The 22,453-nt window shown below is 38.2% G+C and overlaps 1 protein-coding gene across 1 annotated transcript in view; it reads right to left on the minus strand.

The window, feature by feature from the left end:
* PTPRO (protein tyrosine phosphatase receptor type O) overlaps window positions 1–22,453 on the minus strand; it is a 254,642-nt gene that overhangs the window by 63,015 nt on the left and 169,174 nt on the right. The window contains exons 8-12 of the mRNA XM_030804533.1: window positions 16,836–16,956; window positions 15,511–15,704; window positions 12,197–12,308; window positions 7,555–7,706; window positions 6,258–6,378 (exon numbers count right to left, since the gene is read on the minus strand). Of these exons, the coding sequence (XP_030660393.1) occupies window positions 6,258–6,378; window positions 7,555–7,706; window positions 12,197–12,308; window positions 15,511–15,704; window positions 16,836–16,956 (700 nt within the window). The remainder of the gene's footprint in view (window positions 1–6,257; window positions 6,379–7,554; window positions 7,707–12,196; window positions 12,309–15,510; window positions 15,705–16,835; window positions 16,957–22,453) is intronic.

Consider the following 22,453-nt stretch of genomic DNA (forward strand, 5'->3'; position numbering starts at 1 on the left):
GCGTGGTGGCGGGCGCCTGTAGTCCCAGCTACTCGGAGAGGCTGAGGCAGGAGAATGGCGTGAACCCGGGAGGCGGAGCTTGCAGTGAGCCGAGATCGCGCCACTGCACTCCAGCCTGGGTGACAGAGCAAGACTCCGTCTCAAAAAAAAAAATAAATAAATAATAATAATTTTTACCTCCATAGTGTCTAAACAATACACCACATGTTTCCAAATTACCTATACAATTTTAAAGTATTTCAGCACAAAAACTTAGCTTTTGTCATGGCAGATATGAGACAAAGAAATTTAAGACTCAGTGACCAATGCATTGAGTTCTGAAGAAATGCAATTACTGGGTAAATTGAGGAAAGATCATATTTTTTGTTTTTTAGATTTTCTAAAATTTTTCTAAAAGTACGTCACTGTCAACAATGCTACCCATGGTATTTAAGCTACTAATAAAACAACTGTGAATTAGTCTTTACTTACAGCTGCTAATATGAACACATGTAATTAACAGAGATGACTTGAGACTGTTATGAACAAATTCAGACACAAAAATTAGCAGACATCTTAAAAAATGAAGTCAATAAATTGCATTAACTACATGGAAAACACTTTTATTGCCATTTGATAGATTTAATTTTTGAAATATGAAAATTATAAAATCTCTGCTGTGAAAATTACATATTGAAATTATGCATTTAGTTTTGGGTTGCCACTCTTTCAGTCATACTGCCTCTAAAGGTCTATCACACAACTTTGTGTCAACCCATCCTCCATTGTCAGTGGCAGATTTTAGGATACTGTCTTCGAGTTTCCCTATAAGTACCAGAAACTAAATGTATACCGCAATAAGTGGTCAATTTTTGAATGTAGAAGATGTATTTTGTGTTACACAGTCACTTTCCAGTTGCATGTCATAATATAAAGAATTATTTTGACATTACGCTACACAAAAAGATCCAGTTCATTTGCAAGAATGTTAAAGTATCTGTTTTTCCTCATCCACAGCCTATTATTTTTCTTGGCATATTATCTTACAGAATGAATTTGGAAGTATTCCTTCCTATTCAACTTTTTTGAAGAGTTTGAGCAGGATTGAAATTACTCCTTCTTTAAATGTCTGGTGAAATTCAGGGATCAAGCCATCAGGACCTGGGCTTTCTTTGGCAGGAGACTTTATTATGACCTTCATCTCATTGCTCATTATTGGTTCGTTAAGGTTTTCTCGTTCTTAATGGTTCAATATCGTTAGGTGTGTTCAGGAATCTATCCATTTCTTCTAGTTTTCCAGTTTGTTGGTTTATAGTTGTTCATAGTAGTCTCTAATGATTCTTTGTATTTATGAGGTCTCTTATTATGTCTACTTTTTTGTTTCAGATTTTATTTCTTTGGGTCTTCTCTCTTTTTTTCTCAGTCTAGCTAAAGGTTTGTTGACTTTATCTTTTTAAATAACCAACTTTTTGTTGTGTTGAACTTCTGTATTTATTTTTAGTCTCAATTTCATTTATTTCTGCTCTGACCTTTATATTTCTTTCCTTCTACTAATTTAGTGTTTGGTTTGCTTTTACTTTTCTAGTTCCTTGAGGTGCATCATTAGATTGTGTATTTGAACTTTCTACTTTTTTATATTAAGGGCATTTATTGCTATAAACTTCCCTCATACTATGGCTTTTGCTATATCCCACAGATTTTGGTATGTTGTATTTTCATTTTCATTTGTCTCAAGAATTTTTAAAATTCCTTCTTAATTTCTTCATTGACTCATTGGTTGTTCAGGAATATGTTGTTCAATTTCCATGTGTTTGTTTATTTTTTGAGGTTTCTCTTGTTATCACTTTCTAGTCTTATTCCATTGTGGTCAGAAAAGATACTTGATATGATATCTACTTTTTGAATTTGTTGAGACTTGTATTGTGTCCTAAGATATGATATATTCTGGAGAATGTTGCATGTGCAGTGAAAACAATGTGTATTCTGTAGCAGTTGGGTGAAATGTTCTTTAAATGTCTATTAGGCCTATCGGGTCTCATGTGTAGTTTAACTCTGTTGTTTCTTCGTTGCTCTTCTGTTGGATGATCTATACGTTACTGAGAGTGGGGTGTTGAAGTCCCCTACTATCATTGTAATTAAGTTTATCTGTTCCTTTAGATCTATTAATGTTTACTTTATTTACTTAGGAGCTCCAGTGTTGGGTGCATAGATATTTATAATTGTTATATCCTCTTGCTAAACTGATCCCTTTATCATTATATAGTAACCCTCTTTGTCTGTTTTTACAATTCTAGATTTGTGGTCCATTTTATCTAATATAAGCATAGCTACATCTGCTTTTTTGCTTGTTTGTTTTCCAGTTGCATGGAATATCTTTTTCCACCCCTTCACTTTCAGTCCCTGTGTGTCTTTATACGTGAAGTGGGTTTCTTAAAGGCAACATATAGTTGGGTTTTATTTCTTTATCCATTCAGCCACACTGTGACTTTTAATTGAGAATTGAGACCATTTGCATCCAGTGTTATTATTGCTAAGTACAGATTTACTACTGCCATTTTGTTGCCTGTTTTCAGATTGTTTTGAGAATCCTCTCTTCCTTTCATCTTTTGTGGTTAAGTGATTATTAAGTGTTATGTATTAATTTGTTGCTTTTTATTTTTAATGAACTGATTATATGATTTTGTGCTGTGGTTACCACGAGGCTTATAAAAAATCTTATAGATATAACAAGTTTATTTATTTATTTTCTTATTTTTAAGATGGGGGTCTTGCTCTGTCGTGCAGGCTGGAGTGCAGTGTTACAATTACAGCTCACAGCTCACTGCAGCCTCAATCTCCTGGGCTAAAATGATCCTCCTGCCTCAGCCTTCCAAGTAGCTGGGACCACAGGCATGTGTCACCATACTCAGCTTTTTTTTTTTTTTTTTTTTTTTTTTTTTTTTTTTTTAATAGAGATGAGGTCTTGAATTCCTGGGCTCAAGCAATTCACCAACCTTGACCTCCCAAAGTGCTGGATTACAGGCATGAGCCACCACTCCTGGCCATAACAAATTACTTTAGAGAGATGACAACTTATCTTAGATCATGAGCAAAAGAATAGAAACAAAAGCAAAACCACCACACCTAAAAATTTAACTTCATCTCTCTCCACCCCCCAATTTTGACTTTGTTGCCTCAATTTACATGCTTTACATTACCTGTCTCTTAACAGGTTGCTGTAGCTATTATTGTTTTTAAAAGATTTGTCTTTTGGGCTTTATACCAGAGTTATGGATGAATTGTACACCACAATTACAGTAACAGAACATCCTGGGTTGGTCCATGTATTTAATTTTCCCAAAGGTCTAATACCTTGAAAAATTTTCTTTTTGCATGTGTCTTTTTCTCTCAGATTGAAGAACTCTCTTGCATTTCTTGTATGACAGGTCTGGTAGTGGTGAATTCTTTCATCTTTTGTTTTTCTGAGAAATACTTTATCTTTCCTTCATATTTGAAGGACAATTTTGCTGGATACATTATTCTTGGATGGCAGTTTTTTTATTTGAGCACTGTGAAAATGTTCTTCCTCATGGCCTGTACAGTTTGTTGCCAGATGAATTGCAGCTTGTTTACTTGTTATTTGCTCCTTTTCTCTTGATGCTTTCAGGATCTTCTCTTTGTCCTTGACCTTTGAGAGTTTGAGTTATTATATGCTTTGGGGTGATCTTATTTGAGTGGTATCTGTTTGGTATTCTTAAACCCTCCTGAACCTGGCTATTTATATCTGTCTCAAGTTCTGGAATGTTTTCTATTATTATTTCTTTGAGTAAACTTCCTTATTCAGCTCTCCCTTGAATACTAATAATTCTTATATTTGATCTTTCAAGGTTTTCTTTTTTCTTTCTGTTTTTCTTTTTTTTTTTTGAGACGGAGTCTCACTCTGTCGCCCAGGTTGGAGTGCAGTGGCACCATCTCGGCTCACTGCAAGCTCCGCCTCCCGGGTTCACGGCATTCTCCTGCCTCAGACTTTTAATCCTTTTTTTTGTTGATGGAGTCTTGCTCTGTTGCCCAGGCTGGAGTGCAGTGGTGTGATATCGGCTCACTGCAAGCTCCACCTCCCAGGTTCACACCATTCTCCTGCTTCAGCCTCCCGAGTAGCTGGGACTACAGGTGCCCGCCACCATGCCTGACTAATGTTTTTTTTGTATTTTTAGTAGAGACAGGGTTTCACCATGTTAGCCAGGATGGTCTCCATCTCCTGACCTCGTGATCCGCCAGCCTTGGCCTCCCAAAGTGCTGGGATTACAGGTGTGAGCCACCGCACCCGGCCCTCTTTTTTTTATATATCTTATAGTCAGACTTCACTTACTTTCAGTCTTATTTTTCTTTTTTCTCCTCCAATGGTGTATTTTCAAACAGGCTTTGTGCTCCCTGAATCATTACTCTCCTTTGTCCATTCTGCTGTGATGAGTTTTTCAGTTCAGCAAACGTATTTTCCAGTACCAAGATTTTGTTTGATTTAAAAGTTTCTTTGACAAATTTCTGAATTGCTTTTCTGTGTTTTCCTGGACATCACTGATTTTCCTTAAACTGTATTCTGAATTCTTGTTCAGAGAGCTCACAAATCACCATCTTGTTAGGGTCAGTCATTGGATTTTTGCTTTGTCCTTTTCCTGGGCGGGGAGGAGTCACAGTTCCCTGTTTAATGTTGTTTCTTATGGGCATAGATCTATGTCTTTGCATTAAAGAATTAGCTATTTAGTCCACTTTCCTTTGTCTGCCTTGCCTTGTTTTGTCTTTTACTGGCTATGTTTGCTTAGCAAATATTTACCACCAGATCACTGCCTACATTTCAGCTCTAGGTGGCACCTTAAGTCCAGATTCGCCTTGACTCTGCCTGTCCTGAAAAGGAAAGGTCTTAAAGGAATTATCGTGGCAGTGTGTCAAAGTTGGCTGAGGGACTCATGCCCAAGTGACCTGTGAAATGTACCTCCTACGGTATGGTGCTGCTGAACAGCCACTCTGATTTGGTGTCTCCTTTGGCCAAGTTACAGAGCAGAGTTGCTGGGACTGGGAATGGTAGTTCCACCTCATCTCTTTGTTTCTGCCTATCCTCAAGCTATTTCTCCCTTCAGGCAGTCACGATGCTTCCTGTGGGTTAAGGCAAGGACAGATTTCCTGCCAGGGAGACCAAGATAGTGGGGAAACTAGTTGACTACCTCAACCTCACTTTTTCCAGTGTAGAAACATGAGTTGGCAGAAGATTTTCTGCACACTTGTTGCCAGGCAGAATTGTGGGGGAGGCGTCACGAATGTGGAAGCCTGATTCTCCTACCATCTGCCCAGAGTTTTTTCACTTCTCTATGGCTCTGGAATCTGTCTCATCCTTATATTTGAGTTCTGGGTTGTTGCTGGTGAAAATCTCAGAGTGTATATTTGCTTTTGGTTTTCTGTTGGGTAGACGGGAGTGAAGCCAGTTTGCTTCTATGCTGCCATTTATAAACTTTTGGTGTGTTGTCCCTACTTTAATTAAAATTATTTCCATCTTTCTCTCATTATATGAAAATATATCTCATCTTTTAGTACTTATTTTAACTCTAGTTTTTATTCTAGTATCTACCTGTATCTATGCTTGTTTAGTTATTTGTTATTAATTTATATTAACTTGTTCATTTCTTCGCTTATTTTCATACTCCTTATATGAAGGACTAATGATCTTTTTATTTCCTATAAGCCCCAACTTATTCATTTTAATTATATCTAGGCATCAGATAATTTCATTATGTCTTTTAGAGTAGTTGTGTCTGACCATATATGTAGGGAATCCATATTATTTTATTATAAATTAGTTTCTTTTTGTCTTGATTTTATTCTAGTTAGGAAACTACATAAAATTTAAAAAATCAATATGTAGATTTTTAAATCCATTACTATTTAAGAAATTAAAGAGGGCATTACATAATATTAATATGAAAATAGAATGTTGTCTTATAGGGTTGTGAACACTGCATTAGATAATCTGTAATGTGCTTCCGTCTCCAAAATCCTGTGACTATCTGGTTTCTTTAATTTTACAAAGAACAGCAAACACCACTGTTTCCCAGAACAGTATACATCCCACTCACAGAAACTTGTACCAAGTTGAACATACTCTTTTGCTAGTTCAAATGTCTATATTCTACTCATAAAAAATTAGCCATTTTTCTGTTATTATTTCATTGAATTGAGGAGTCCTTGCTGAATCAAATGATGCAAACATTAGTGATTATTTCACACCCATCTCTGTGTATTCTTCTTACCTAGCTTGACAAGGCGGAGCATGGAGGTATTACTACCTCTTTCAGTACAAGCAGTTACTGAGAGGTTGTAGATGTCGCCTGGAGGCAAGCTGAGAATTGCAGTCATGACATTGCGTGTTACCTGCAAGATCATCAAAATCGAGGGTTTAAACTTTTAGTGAATGAGTCAGTGCACCACCCCAAACAACTGAAGGACTATAGCAGACACATTCCCTCTCTGTTCTATGCTGCAATCTGCAATTGATTATATTATAGATACGTTATATCTTCTGAAAATTTTATAAATTCCTCAGCTGGGCCCAATGCAAGGTAGCCTTAATAATGCATTATATACATCAGAACAATTTTGCGATTAATGCCCTTATTTGGAATGGGTCTCATTCTGACATTTTCTCACATATTCATAACAGGTTTTAGAAAAGACAATTACTGAGTTGCTACTGATATGTACCTTCTAAGAAGTTCAAAAGAAACCGACCCATATCTGTAGACGTGTGGCTTCCTACCTAATGGCCACTGTTATTTCCTATCTTCTCCTGCAGCTAGAGGGGATGATGTGACCCAGCTCTGATCAGTGGATTGTAAGTAGAAGTCACATGGACAACTTATAGTTCAGTTCACATCCTGTAAGTGCTGGGCTTCCTCATCATCCCTTTTCTTTTCCCCTTGCTGCAGGCTGGAACATGGATGTAATGGTGATAAAGGTTCCTCTCTAGAGACGAGGACTATGCATAGTGGCAGATGGAAAAACAAAAGAGAATTTGCCTTCCTGGATGACCCCTTAAAGCAGAAGTGCCTGGTTAGTCCTGTGCTATCACGAGAGGGGTATAAACTTCTGTTTTATTTGAGCCACTGTCTTTTTGTTTGTTTCCTTATTACAGTAGTTTAGTCTGTACCCTAATCAATAAACACCCAAAAGCGTATTTTGGAGAAAAGAAATCAGTAGTCCCAAAGTCCCCAAATCTTTAGGTGTCAGTGATATATGGGAAAAAATTGGAAATATGTTAATTGTAGTTTTCTTGAAAATGTTTGGCATCCTGAAGTAAAAGCTCAAATCATAATTCTAAATATAAATGAAATCAGTAGTTGGAGCTCTTACATCTCACTATTGAAGATTAAATGGTAAGCTTCATGAAAGGAAGAATTTAATTTTTGTTCACTGTCTTATCTCCAGAGCCTAAAACAGACAACTGGCATGCAAACCTTTGACGTGTCAATAAATGATTGCTTAGTGGTTTTCAATAATTCATAAAACTAAATTCACAGACACACAATACTGGCATCCAAAGAAACATACACTCTTTTTAATTTTCTTTTTTCCTTCTGCAACCACCATCCAGTGAAGCATTCTAGAATGGGACAAGTCCGTTGTATCATCCCCGTATGTCCAACTGATATATAACAGACTGTTGAAATATTCCACAGAAGTGATTTCTGGAGCCACCGGGGCTGCAAGGGAGAAACGAGGCACAATTTAGTATAATAGACAGATAAATAAAGTACTTATCAGTAGAGCATGAAATCCCATATAGAGTCAACTTAGCGAATTAGAATTCACAGCACATGATAGTCCTGGTAACTTCAGGACCTCTCCATAACAGTGAAGGATGTTGATACAGGATGGGCACTTGTTTAATAGGATCCCACATCTTGTATATCTAAGATACAAGACACCCAGACCCATCTGTACCTGAGGATATCAAAGTCTTTTATATAAATTTCACCATTACAAAATTCCTAAAAAGTTCACTTGTTTGGGTATATTTTTGTTACATCAACCAATTAATATTAATAGACATCAGTGGAGTCATTATCCAAGTAGGACTAAAAAATGTAGAGTCCTGTAAACTAAGTCTCTTTCATTTATTTGCAGCAAAGACATTTATGGGAATAAAGAACAGTAGGATACAAGGGTGGAAAGATAGAAGATCATAGTACCACAAGTAGGATGGAAGACAAATGTTATTTCCATAAAATAACAAGACATTATTTTTGACAGTGCCTAGCCCAGTGCTTTGCAGAAAACAGGCTCTTAATAAATGTTGCTGAGTGAGTAGTGAGAGAGAGAAAGAAGTGAAGAACAATTTTTTTTTTATGATGCCACGAAGCTAAATTCTAACACTGAGCTTGCTACTTTATCATCTTACGCATTTAAATTTTTAAAAATTTAAGCAGGGAATGCCTGTAATCCCTGCATTTCGGGAAGCTGAGGTGGGTGGATCGCTTGAGTCCAGGACTTCGAGACCAGCCTGGGCAACATAGCAGAGCCCCATCTCTACAAAAAAATTAGAAAATTCAGCCGGGCATGGTGCCACACCCAGTTGTCGCAGCTACTAGGGAGGCTGAGGTAGGAGGACTATTTGAGCCCAGGAGGTCCAGGCTGCAGTGAGCCATGAGCCTGCCACTGCATTCCAGCCTGGGTGACAGAGTGAGACCCTGCCTCAGAAAAAAAAATTTTTACTTTATTTTGATTTTGATTTTTGAGGCAGGGTCTCAATCTCTCATGCAAGCTGGAGTGCAGTGGCGCAATCTCAGCTCACTGCAGCCTCTACCTCCCAGGCTCAAGCATCCCTTCTGCCTCAGCCTACCAAGTAGCTAGGACTGCAGGTACAGGCCTTCATATCCAGCTAATTTTTGTATTTTTTGTAGAGACAGGGTCTTTCTATGTTGCCTAGGCTGGTCTTGAACTCCTGGGCTCAAGCAATCTGCCCATCTTGGCCTCCCAAAGTGCTGGGATTACAGGCGTGAGCTTCCACGCCCAGCCAAAAAAAAAAAAAAATTAAAAATTTGCTAACTAGGGAAGAGAATTCATCACAAGCGTTATACTATATAGGCTCTGAAAACATATTTTAATTACTTTTTAAAGTAACTGCTAATTCTGATTATTTAAAAAACAAATACACAGTTGAATTTAAATTCCATGTGTATGTTGGTTTGCAGACAGTCGGTGTTCCATTCTGAGATACAGCACAATGTCAACTAAAATCTTTGGAAATTTTCTATAAAGAATCATTTCCCCTAATATGATGCTAATACTTACAACAAACATTCATAACTAGCTATGCTTTCAAAAATATTCACTGAAGAATTTGTAATATATAAAGTAAAAATGCATTTCTGTTTCATGTGAAATAGAAGTTGCATTTACATAGTATGCTTAGCGATAAAATCTTGAAAGATCAACAATGCATCTAACAAGTAACACAAATCTACATCATATTTCAGAATATTCTACTAAGGAAAATAATCTTGGCTTCCTTATAGCCTCCTAATATATTTCAACATATTTCATCATATACAAGAATCTATGCATATATTTCTTCACAGGACATTTTCTCATGTCCTAATTTTAGTGAGGAAAAGAAATATCTTTAAAATTGCAAACCCAGAAGTATATATCTTTCCTCTCACATGTCAGGTTTTTATATCCATGTTGTTGCTTTAAAACCTAGCATGTTGCTGGAAGGCCACAAGATGTCGCTATTTGTTTATTAATGATTTGGCCCCTCCTCATAATTACTGTGATTGAGGGCTAGCCAACTGAATTGCCTAACAAAGATGGTAGACTTGAGTTCCTAATAAATCACACCTAATTCAAATATTTTGTTCCCATTTCCTTTTATACCACACAATTTGGAAAATTCAAAGCATAGGAAAGTTAAGCATGAGATTCTTATTTGCTTTAAATAAGAAGGTAAAAAAAATCACACACACATGCGTTTTTACTTTATATATTACAAATTCTTCAGTGAATAATTATTTTTGAAAGCATAGCTAGTTATGAATGTTTGTTATAAGTATTAGCATCATATGAGGCCTGTCGGGAGGTGGGGACAAGGGGAGGGAAAGCATTAGGACAAATACCTAATGTATGCGGGGCTTAAAACCTGGATAACAGATTGATAGGTGCAGCAAACCACCATGGCACATGTATACCTATGTAATACACCTGCATGTTCTGTACATGTATCCCAGAACTTAAAGTAAAAGTAAAAAAAAAAGGTTAAAAAAAAACCTATTAGAATTTTCAACTGGTTTAAAAAATAAGTATAAAAATGATAATAATCTATTATAATAGTGACTTATGTTACATGATTTAATTCTCACACATACTGTGAGGTATTTATTATTATTTATTTATTATTATTATACCCATTTTGCAGATGTGAGAATTGAGACCATCTCTGTCAATATGCTCAGACAATACCTGTAGACTGCTGGTTCAGCATCACTTATTTATTTGACCAAGGAAAAGATAGAAAATCATCAACATCAATACATTGGAGACAATAGACTGCTTCCCAGGTAAGTAGCTTGTTTATTAACCATAGTTGATTGATCCAGACTTGCTATGTCCATTTAAACTGTTATAAACTAAGCCCGATCCTAGTCAGTTTCCCATCTTGAAAGGCATACTTTAAACTACTTGAGCCAGGAAGCCAAATCCTATTAATATTTCATTTCTTTTGTTCCCCCTTAAGGGACAGTGCAAAGACTGTCAGGGTTATGTTCAATATATTAAGTTTTGCTCTACTAACCAGTTGTCTCTAAGTAGGCTTTAGTGCCTATTTAGCTGACATTTTAGGGGGTTCTACCTCTACCGGTGAAAAAATAGAAGCCCAGAATCATTAAGATAATTCAAAGTTTGACAGCTAGAAATGAGCAGTCCCAGGTTGAGATGTTACATCTGGGCTTTTTCCAGACAACTGTCCTGGTGAGAAGAAAAGAGCATTCTCAGAAAGTTTATATCAATATAGTTAAATTATAAGAATTATTGATACAGTGAAGTTTACTTATAATTAAATATGTGATTATCATTATAGGCAAAAGCCTAACAGTGCTTGACAAGTAACTGCTATTTTCTCCTTTTTGGGTATTCTTTCACTTTTCTGCTCTAATATTACTATTAAAATCTCAAACAAAAAGTGCTCTGGATATTGGCTAGTAAAGAAAAGCGACATGCTTATGTGAGTTAATTGTGTAAGAATTCACAGATGATTGATTTCTTTCCACTTTTTTTACTGATAAATTTCAACAGAGTAAACTAGATGTCCACTGAGGAGACTATTTGCCAAAATTATTCCTCTAAGCAGTATTTTTCTCCTCTGTTTTCTCAGGACAACTCTAATTACAACCTTGTCGTTCGATAAAAGGTTCTCGAAATGTCTTAGTTCAAACAACAAGGGTTAGTGTTTCTTTGTTGAATTTCCCCTTTTCATTGCTATCTCTGACTACTGATGATGCAACTACATAATTTAAGGTTTCCGAGGATCTAAGACTAAGCGTTTTTTAAGTGCTTAAACTTTGTGTCGTGTATTTTGCAAAGTAGCTTATATAATAATGAAGTTGTAATAAATAATAACAGATAACTGATACTATTATCATCCCCATTTTCCACATTAAAAAAAAAACAGGTTTAGAAACGTTAACGTGCTCAAAGTTATATGTGGTATGCGGGAGGGTCTATTCAAATCCAGATCTATCTGTCTCTAAACCCTATTTTTTAATTTCCACAATGGACCCTACTACAGTCAGCCTATGACTTTAAAAATGGCTTAATTAATAAGAAAATAGAGGCACTCTAACAAATATAATCATCTTATGGGTAAAATCAATTGACTGTGCAGTGTAAAGCTGATGGCTGTTCCTGCCATATTTCTATTCTAATCAATCTCAGCTGGAGAGTACATAAATCAAGGTCAGTGCCTCGGAATAAAAATAAGTCAACAGCGGTAATGCAAAATAAAAATAGTATTTTGATTTTTAAAGATTATCAACTAAACAAAATGATGAATGATCAGAATCAATATTATCTCCCATGAAATTGATGTTCACCCAGTGCTGGGTGAATGACTGGCACTTTCTAGAGATTTGGAACCTTGGTAACTCCTCACAATAATACTCTCTCCTCGTGGAACCATTCCCCACACATGCCTCACCTGTTATGAAGCTGATGGTAGAGCTGTCACAGCAGCTTAATTCTGGATCTCCCCATGTCACCATGGTAACCCGGAAGTTGTAGTACCATGCTGGCAGCAGATTAGCTATTCTCTGAATGAGAAAAGCAAGCAAGGAGACAAAAGACTGTGGGAGAAAGTACTATTTTTGGAGTAGAGTTACTTTCATAAAAAATTAATAAGTAATTTTAATTTTCCTTTATATTGTCTTTTTGTATTTCCTAAATTTACTATAATAAAATATTCTTTCTAGAATGAAATGAGACATAAAGTAAAATACAAAAATATAAATTTTTAAAAGTGATTTAAAGATATAGAGCCAAAGATTTCCAATATTTGTTTCATTTTGCAATTTCCTAATATTACACACGTGAAATAGTGCTTATTTATAAGTGACTGTACATACATTTCTCCCTATTTCTAAGACAAGTAACCTCTCACAACTCAATGTTTTTTCAGTGTAAACCACGAACAGGAGTCCTTCAGAGTCTTCAACTGGGTAGAGAGCAATTGTGTACTTTGTGAATAGTCCATGGGTAACCTACACTTTTCAAAATTATCTCAATTTCAGAAAGAGCAATTTTTACCTGTTTTCTTAAAAACCATCCTCTAAAAGCCTGACATTAGAGGTATTTAACTGATCTGTAGATACCACGAAGAGTCCTCATTAAAATTAGGCAGTGTCAACTAACTATTGAATGCCAAAGGGAAATCTCTTTGTGTTCCTCCCCAGGATCCAGGAGAAGCAGTAAGCACTTGATTGCTCTATTCTGTGCTTAGGAAAAAATATTGATTAACAAATACATTCAATTAGAGATGACAGCTAGCTTCAAACAACTATCTCTTTCTCTCCCTCTCAAAACAAAAGAGAATCCCAAAACCTAAAAGCGAGAAAAACTTGAAAATAGCCATACCTATGTGATATGGTTTGGCTGTGTCCCCACCCAAATCTCATCTTGAATTCCCACGTGTTGTGGGATGGGCCCAGTAGGAGGTAACTGAATCATGGGGGCAGGTCTTTCCCGTGCTGTTCTGATGATAGTGAATAAATCTCATGAGATCTGATGGTTATTATAATGGGGAGTTTTCCTGCACAAGCTCTCTTGCTTGGTGCCATCCATGTAAGACATGACTTGTTCCTCTTTGCCTTCTGCCATAATTGTGGGGCTTCCCCAGCCACGTGGACCTGTAAGCCCAATTAAACCTCCTTCTTTTGTAAATTGCCCAGTCTTGGGTATGTCTTTGTCAGCAGCATGAAAACAAATGAATACAGTAAATTGGTACTGAGAGTGGGGTGCTGCTGAGAAGATACCCAAAAATGTGGAAGTGACTTTGGAACTGGGTAACAGGCAGAAGCTGGAACAGTTTGGAGGGCTCAGAAGACGGTAAAATGTGGGAAAGTTTGGAACTCCCTAGAGACTTGTTGAATGGCTTTAAACAAAATGCTGATAATGATATGGACAATGAAATCTAGGCTGAGGTGGTCTCAGATGGGGATGAAGAACTTGTTGGGAACTGGAGCAAAGGTGATTCTTGTTATATTTTAGCAAAGAGACTGGCAGCATTTTATGCCTCCCTTAGGGATTTTGGAACTTTGAACTTAAGAGAGATGATTTAGGGTATCTGGCAGAAGACATTTCTAAGCAGCAAAGCAAGAAGTGACTTGGTGCTGTTAAAGGCATTCAGTTTTAAAAGGGAAACAGAGCATAAAAGTTTGGAAAATTTGCAGCTTGACAATGTGATAGGAAAGAAAATCCCATTTTCTGAGAAGAAATTCAAGTTGGCTACAGAAATTTGAATAAGTAATGAGGAGCTGAATGTTAATCCCCAAGACAATGGGGAAAATGTCTCCAGGTCAGGTCAGAGTTCTTCATGGAAGCTCCTCCCATCACAGGCCTGGAGGCCTGGGAGGAAAAAGTGGTTTTGTGGCCCAGGTTCAGGGTCCCTGTGCTGTGTAAAGCCTAGAGACTTTGTGCCCTGCTTCCCAGCCGCTGCAGCTGTGGGTGAAAGGGGCCAATGTAGAGATCAGATGGTGGCTTCAGAGGGTGCAAGCCCCAAGCCTTGGTAGCTTCCACGTGGTGTTGAGACTGTGGGTGCACAGGAGTCAAGAACTGAGGTTTGGGAACCTCCACCTAGATTTCAGAAAATGTATGGAAACACTTGGATGCCCAGGCAAAAGTTTGCTGCAGTGGGGCAGGGCCCTCATGCCCTCTGCTAGGGCAATGCAAAAGGGAAATGTGGGGCTGGAGACCACACACAGAGTCCCTACTGGGGTACTGCCTAGTGGAGCTGTGAGAAGAGGGTCACCATCCTCCAGACCCCAGAATGGTAGATCCACTGACAGCTTGCACTGTGCACCTGGAAAAGCTACAGACACTCAATGCCAGCCTGTGAATGCAGCCAGGAGGGCGGATATATGCTGCAAAGCCATAGGAGTGGAACTGCCTAAGACCATGGGAACCCACCTCTTGCATCAGCATGACCTGGATGTGAGACATGGAGTCAAAGGATATCATTTTGGAGCTTTGAGATTTGACTGTCCCAGTGGATTTTGGAGTTGCATAGGGCCTGTAGCCTCTTTGTTTTGGTCAATGTTTCCCACTTGGAACAGCTGTATCAATGCCTGTACCCCGAGTGTATCTAGGAAGTAACTAACTTGCTTTTGATTTTACAGACTCATAGGCAGAAGGGACTTGCCTTGTCTCAGATGAAACTTTTGACTATGCAGTTTTGAGTTAATTAGTTAAGACTTTTCGGGACTGTTGGGAAGGCATAATTGGTTTTGAAATGTGAGGACATGAGATTTGGGATGGGCAAGGGGCAGAATAATATGGTTTGGTTGTGTTCTCACCCAAATCTCATCTTGAATTCCCAAATGTTGTAGGAGGGACCCTGTGGGAAGTAAATGAATCCTGGGGGCAGGTCTTTCCCATGCCATTCTTGTGATAGTGAATAAGTCTCATGAGATCTGATGGCTATTATAAGAGGGAGTTTTCCTGCACAAGCTCTCTTTGCTTGCTGCCATCTGTATAAGACGTGACTTGCTCCTCCTTGCCTTCCGTCATGATTGTGAGGCTTCCCCAGCCACGTGGAACTGTAAGTCCAGTTAAACTTCTTTCTTTTGTAAATTGCTCAGTCTTGGCTATTTCTTTATCAGCGGCGTGAAAATGAACTAACACACTATGTGTATTTACAAAATAATCAAATTTATAGATAAATTTTTAAAGACACATTTGGTACATAAACGCTTGCTTGTTCCCATAGGAAAGACTGACAGTTGGTTAAGGGAAGATTACCACGGATGCAGTTAAGGAGACAGTGGCTGCTATTTCATAGTAGGTGGTCCACTCTGATGTCATTGTAGCAGGGTTGAAATAAAACATTTCAACCACATATTTTCTGAACACGCCTAAATAAGGTCTGGTCCAGCTCAGAACCACTGCCGTAGGACCCAAAGGATAGAGCATTAAATCCTTTATTCCTGTGGGAACTAAAAAGAAGAGGGCAGGGGTTAGAAAAACAAAGAAGGAATGTCTTAGCAATGGCCTCAAACTTCTACTTAATGACCTGAGTTTTCACTCTTCTCATACAATCCCTCCCTCCCTCCCTCCTTCCCTCCCTCCCTTCCTTCCTTCCTCCCTCCCTTCCTTCCTCCCTTCCTCCCTTTCTTGCTTCCTCCCCTTCCTTCCTCCCTCCCCCTGCCCTCCCCCTTCCTCCTTCCCTCCTTTCATCTTTCTTTCCTTTTCCTTTCTTTTTCTTTCTTTCTTTCCTTTCTTTCTCTCTTTCTTCTTTCTCTTTCTCACTCTCTTCTTTCTCTTTCTTTCTTTCTCACTCTCTTTCTCACTTTTTCTCCTTTCTTTCTTTCTCTCTTTCTTTTGTTCTTTCTTTCTTTCTTCTTTCTTCTTTTCTCTCTTTCTTTTTTTTTTTTTGAGACAGGGTCTTCCTATGTTACCAAGGCTAGATGAAAACTTCTGGGCTCGGCTGGGTGTGGTGGCTCATGCCTGTAATCCCAGCACTTTGGGAAGCCAAGGCGGGCAGATCACGAGGTCAGATTGAGACCATCCTGGCTAACACGGTGAAATCCCGTCTCTACTAAAAATACAAAAAATTAGCCAGGCATGGTGGCGTGTGCCTGTAGTCCCAGCTGCTCAGGAGGCTGAGGCAGGAGAATTGCTTGAACCTGGGAGGCAGAAGTTGCAGTGAGCTGAGATTGCACCACTGCATTCCAACCTGGGTGACAGAGCAAGACTCTGTCTCAAAAAAAAAAAAAAAAAAAACAGACAAAACAAACAACTTCTGGGCTCAAGCAGTCCTCCCACCTCAGCCTCCCAAGTAGCTGGAACTGTAGGTGTGTGCCACGGCACACAGCTTTACTCTTGTTGTATAATCATTGAAAACTAAAGTAAGTATGTTTGCATCTGATTTTTTCCCCAAGTAATAAATATTAAGAATGTTTTCCAAGTATACAATTCTAGTCATTTATTACTCTGAAGGTAGCATATTGGATGAACTAATATAGACCTTCCAAGTACGATGATAATTATTTAAGCTTGCACATTGCACCCCTCTGTCAATACCCTAATATATAGGTCAGTCATTCTTCTTGTGGCTAGCAACTTACCAATAGCAAATGTCACAGGATCTGAAGGTGGTCCAATCAAAGGGCCTTTCCTTAGGTATATTACAACCTGGTACTGGGCACCAGGAACCAGATTTTCAATAATAGGTTTGCTTGAGTTCACCTTTAAACCAAACACCCAATAAGATTTATTTAGAGCTGGGATTTCAGAATGTTACACAGAGGCTGAAATAATATTCAGAGACTCTTTTTGGAATCACAGATGACTTTGAAATCCAGAAGGCTTTACTGAAGCTGTCAGATTCCAAAATTAGGATGATTTATAGTTTATGTGAACATTGAAGGGAACCTAGAAGGTTCAAATTTTGTCTGTTCTAAGCCCTGTGAACTGTTTTATACCCATCAGTGTCAATTATAACTATGCACACTAGAGACACATCAGCCTCTAACCATAATCAAATCAGCAATACCATGAGGATAGTTTGACATTCTAAATTGTAGTGTCAGCTGATTACATACAAAGATCAGTACAGAAATGTCTTTGGTCTCTTGTCACTTAGAAGCATATAATATCTAATTATAGAAATGAAAATGACCACCGGGAACAGTGGCTCAGGCGTGTAATCCCAGCACTTTGGGAGGCCAAGGCAGGCGGATCATTTGAAGTCAGGAGTTCAAGACCAGCCTGATGAACATAGTGAAACCCTGTCTCTACTAAAATACAAGGAAAATTAGCCAGGCATGATGGCAGGTGCCTGTAATCTCAGCTACTCAGGAGGCTGAGGTAGGAGAATTGCTTGAACCCAGGAGGCAGAGGTGCAGTGAGCCGAGATTGTGCCAGTGCACTCCAGCCTGGGCAACAGAGTGAGACAAGCGCTCAAAAAAATAAATAAATAAATAAATAAATAAATAAATAAATGGAAATGACCTTAGAGATTACCTAGTCCAAAGTGCTCATTTAATAAATAAAGTAAAGCCAGAGAATGGCCAAGGTCGTATATTTAGATGCAGTGTTGGGACTGGAAGCCTAGTGTTGGGACCTCTAATCTACACTATGGGCAGGTCACTGTGCTAAGCATCAAGATATCCTGGCAAGCACCTTGCCAGGCTGTTGTAGCCCCATACAGTAATATTGTAGAGAACGTTTCTCATTTTGAAGAGACCTTCTTTACTGTTCTTTTTTTTTTTTTTTTTTTTTTGAGACAGAGTCTTACTCTGTCGCCCAGGCTGGAGTGAAGTGGCGTGATCTGGGCTCACTGCAACCTCCACCTCCCGGGTTCAAGCAATTCTCCTGCCTCAGGCTCCTGAGTACCTGGGATTACAGTTGTGCGCCACCACGCCCAGCTAATTTTTGTATTTTTAGTACTGACGAGGTTTTGCCATGTTGGCCAGGCTGGTCTCGGACTCCTGACTTCGGGTGATCCACCCGCCTGGGCCTTCTAAAGTGCTAGGATTACAGGCGTGAGCCACCACACCTGGCCCTGCTGTTTTTAAAAAAAAATTGGATACATAACAAATACCATATGGAGAAAAATAGTGAGAACGTATAGATGAATAAAATGCATTTATTAAAGTTGAATGTCAGCACACACAAGAATTGATAATTCAACTAAAAGGTTAAGGTGCTGCTTTGACCTACAGTGTCTCTAATATTTAAGACAGTATTGCTTGGTGGAAAGAACACAGGTTCTTTTTTTGGACTACCTGGAATCAAATCCTGACTCTACTCATTATTAGCATGGGGGTTTATTTATGCTTTATAATTTATTTAAAATTCTTACCTTGGTTACTTCATTGCTAAAATATAGGTAATAAAATTATATACCTCATAGAGTTTGAGAATGTTTAAACCAGAGTATCAATAAATATTAACCTTTATTCATCTTATTAACTTTTTGGCCTCTCGGATACAAAAAATTGTGGAATTACTCCAAGGAGGAACATGAATCAATGGAGAACATTCACAGCTTATCTATGCTGTAAGGTGTTTTTTAGAGTCTCATTAAGATTTTAAGGATTCATATAGAACTGGTGATATGATATGAATTTTAAACCTTTTCACACTGGAAACTGATTATACACAGTAGAAATTATGTAATCTGAATTGGTACAACTTGCTCTACATGTAAGTAAAATGAGCCATATACCAAAATTTATTTTCCACTGGCTTGAACAAAATAAGATTACATTGAATTAATAAATTGGGATTTTCATTCTTTCATATTTATACTCTTTCATATCAGGGTTTCTTGCACAAGTTTTAGATTTTTAATTCTGCTGGAAGCCATATAGGCAGATTTAGTCAACTAGATCTCTTCATCTGATGGAGAACTTTCCTTCCTTCCTTCCTTCCTTCCTTCCTTCCTTCCTTCCTTCCCTCCCTCTCTCTCCTTCTCCCTGTTTCTTTCTTTTTCTTCCTTCCTTTCTTTCTCATTCTTTCTTTCTTTCTCTTTCTTTCTTTCTTTCTTTCTTTCTTTCTTTCTTCTTTCTTTCTTCTTTCTCTTTCTTTCTTTCTTTCCTTTCTCTCTCTCTCTCTCTTTCTTTTTGAGACAGAGTCTTGTTCTGTCACTCTGTTGCTGGAGTGCAGTGGCACAATCTTGGCTCACTGCAACCTCTGCCTCCTGGGTTCAAGCGATTCTGGTGCTTCAGCTACCCAAGTAGCTGGAATTACAGGTGTGTGCCATCGTGCTCAGCTAATTTTTGTATTTTTGGTAGAGACAGAGTTTCATTATGTTGGCCAGGCTGGTCTTGAACTCCTGGCCTCAAGCGACTCTCCTGCCTTAAGCGACTCTCCTGCCTTAAGCAACTCTCCTGCCTTGGCCTCCCAAAGTGCTGGGATTACAGGAGTGAACCACTGTGCCCAGCCTAATAGAGAATTTTCTAAAGAGACAAACTATGATAAGAAGATTCATATTATCCACAACTAAGCAGTATTCTTTTATTTATTTAACATACACTTTATATGATAAAACATATATGCTTATTGTAAAAGTTGTTCACCCAGTAGAAGAACAAATGAAGTAAATCGAAAGTCTTGTTTGTTTTCCTCCTCCCACAAATCCTGACATTTTGATACACATTCTTCTAGACCTTCTTCTAACATATACATAAATAATATGCTATTGAACCACATAATCTGTTATATTATCAACATTGCTCCAGGCCGGGCGCAGTGGCTCACACCTGTAATCCCAGCACTTTGGGAGGCCAAGGCGAGCAGATCACCTGAGGTTGGGAGTTTGAGGCCAGCCTGGCCAACATGGTGAAACCCCGTCTCTACTAAAAATACAAAAATTAGCGAGGCATGGTGGCTCACTTCTGTAGTCCCAGCTCCTTGGGAGGCTGAGGCAAGAGAATCGCTTGAACCTGGGAGGTGGAGGTTGCTGTGAGCTGAGATCATACCACTGGACTCTAGCCTGGGTGACAGAACAATACTCCATCTCAAGAAAATCCCAAAAAAACAAAAAAATTTGTTCCATTTAAACTTTACACATTGTAGACATCTGACTATAAGTGTAAATGCTGACCTAGCTCATTAATCACCCATTTTGCTTATTTAGGATGTTTAGAATAATAAAGGATATAAGGAGTATAGATTGTTTCAGGGTGATGTTAAGGTTCCTTTCTTTTGATAATATTTTAGGTAATAGTTGATCCTAACTATTCAAATGACTACCTGGAATCATAGCTGTTTAAATATGCCATTATAGCTGGGTACAGTGGCTCACACCTGTAATCCCAAAACTTTGGAAGGCTGAGGGGGGAAGATCATGAGGTCAAGAGATTGAGACCATCTTGGTCAACATGGTGAAACCCCATCTTTACTAAAAATACAAAAATTAGCTGGGTGTGGTGGTGTGCACTTGTAATCCTAGCTACTTGGGAGGCTGGGGCAGGAGAATTGCTTGAACCTGGGAGGTGGAGGTTGCAGTGAGCCGAGATCATGCCTTTGCACTCCACACTCCAGCCTGGCAACAGAGCGAGACTCCGTCTCATAAAAAACAAATAAACAAAAATATGCCATTATAATAAATTTATCCTAGGTATATTATACTTTTTAAAATAAGAAGTAGCTATGGGCATATACATCATATTACTTAAAAAAATCACAAGAGGGTAATTGTATTACAGATTACCTGACTTGGTAATAAATTTCCATCCTCCCCAATTTCTGAATATTTACTGATCTGCTAACCTGTATTTACGCTTCTATATTTCTCCGTGCCCTTTTATTTATCCTGACCTCCTTGGGTGTGTGTTGGAGGAGGAAAAGTGGAATGCCCCTGCATTCTGCATGTTAAGTAATGTGTTTTATTTTTTACAAAATAATTCCACACTCCACTCCCCCTTAATTTCCACTTATTTAGCATCCCAATATTTTTTCTGACTGTCTTAATCTTCATTCCTGAGAATTTAGTTGAGTCCAATGTCTCTCCAACTGGATACCAGTTCTATTCCTCGTCAGCTAAAAGAATAAGGAGAAAAATGTACTAGAGAGCATAGCTAGTGGAACTAAATATATGATAGACAATTTTTTTTTTTTTTAATATAGAGACAGGGTTTCGCTATGTTGCCCAGGCTCGTCTCGAACTTCTGAGCTCAAGTGATCTGCCCACCTTAGCTTCCCAAAGTGCTGGGATTACAGGCGTGAGCCACTGCACCTGTATATGATGGACTCTTAAATAATGGGGTTGAACTAGATGATAGTGTAGGTTCCTTTGAGTCTGAGATGGTCTTATTTCCACTTTATGTGATCTTTCCATTGGTGCTTTTCTACACATTTATGTAGTGGCATAATGGACTATAGTGGTATGATATTATACAAATCTCAAAAAGTTCTTGTGGTAACTGAGATGATGCCTAGCATGGTGGTCTCATTCCTGCACTCCCCTTTAAATATTAGTCTTCTTGCTTATAATCCTGAATAGGACATTTCATGTTCTGTTTTCCTATTTGCATTTTGAGAAGATATTGTAAAAGTACATTTGGATTAGTCTTTTCTGGCTTATTGATAATTTACAATATCTATCTCTACCTTTAGCTTTTGTATTCTTATGTGAAAGATATATAATGTGCACATTAAGTAGGGCAAGGGGAGAAATGTACCTTGAAGCAGTTGAGTTCTAGGTCAAGGTCTGTAGGGGAAAACACATTTTTCTGTCAATGTAATGAGTCAGTCATCTTGGGTACACTCAGGAAAGGATGCTAATAAGTTACACAATGAACTGTGATTACTAGTTAATCAGTTTAGCATATTTATTCCTTAATTTAATTCAACTCAAGGGGTGCCTCATTCTCAAGTAAGGGCTTATCTTAGCATTCTATGGCTTTCTAGTGCTCCAAAGAACATGATTCCTGAATTCATCTTATCAATTTACAATTTATCATTGTTTGAATTTCATTAAATGCTTAATTTTCCTGGGAGGAACGGAAACATCCCAAATAGCTCTCATACAGCAAACATCTTTTCTGCACATTACATTTCCAATGTACTCCACATGAATTGATAAATTTTTTTTTCCTTTTGCCTTTAGGGAAGAAAATGTGTTTGTAAGACACCAAGAACCACCACATTTGACCTTGTAAAAACATAAGGCCAGAATTTAGAAATATAGGACTGGGCCCCAGGTTCTCAGGGCATCTGAGAGCAAGGTCCACTC

Source organism: Nomascus leucogenys, chromosome 23 (assembly GCF_006542625.1).
Source record: "Nomascus leucogenys isolate Asia chromosome 23, Asia_NLE_v1, whole genome shotgun sequence".
In the NCBI taxonomy this organism is placed as follows: domain Eukaryota; kingdom Metazoa; phylum Chordata; class Mammalia; order Primates; family Hylobatidae; genus Nomascus; species Nomascus leucogenys.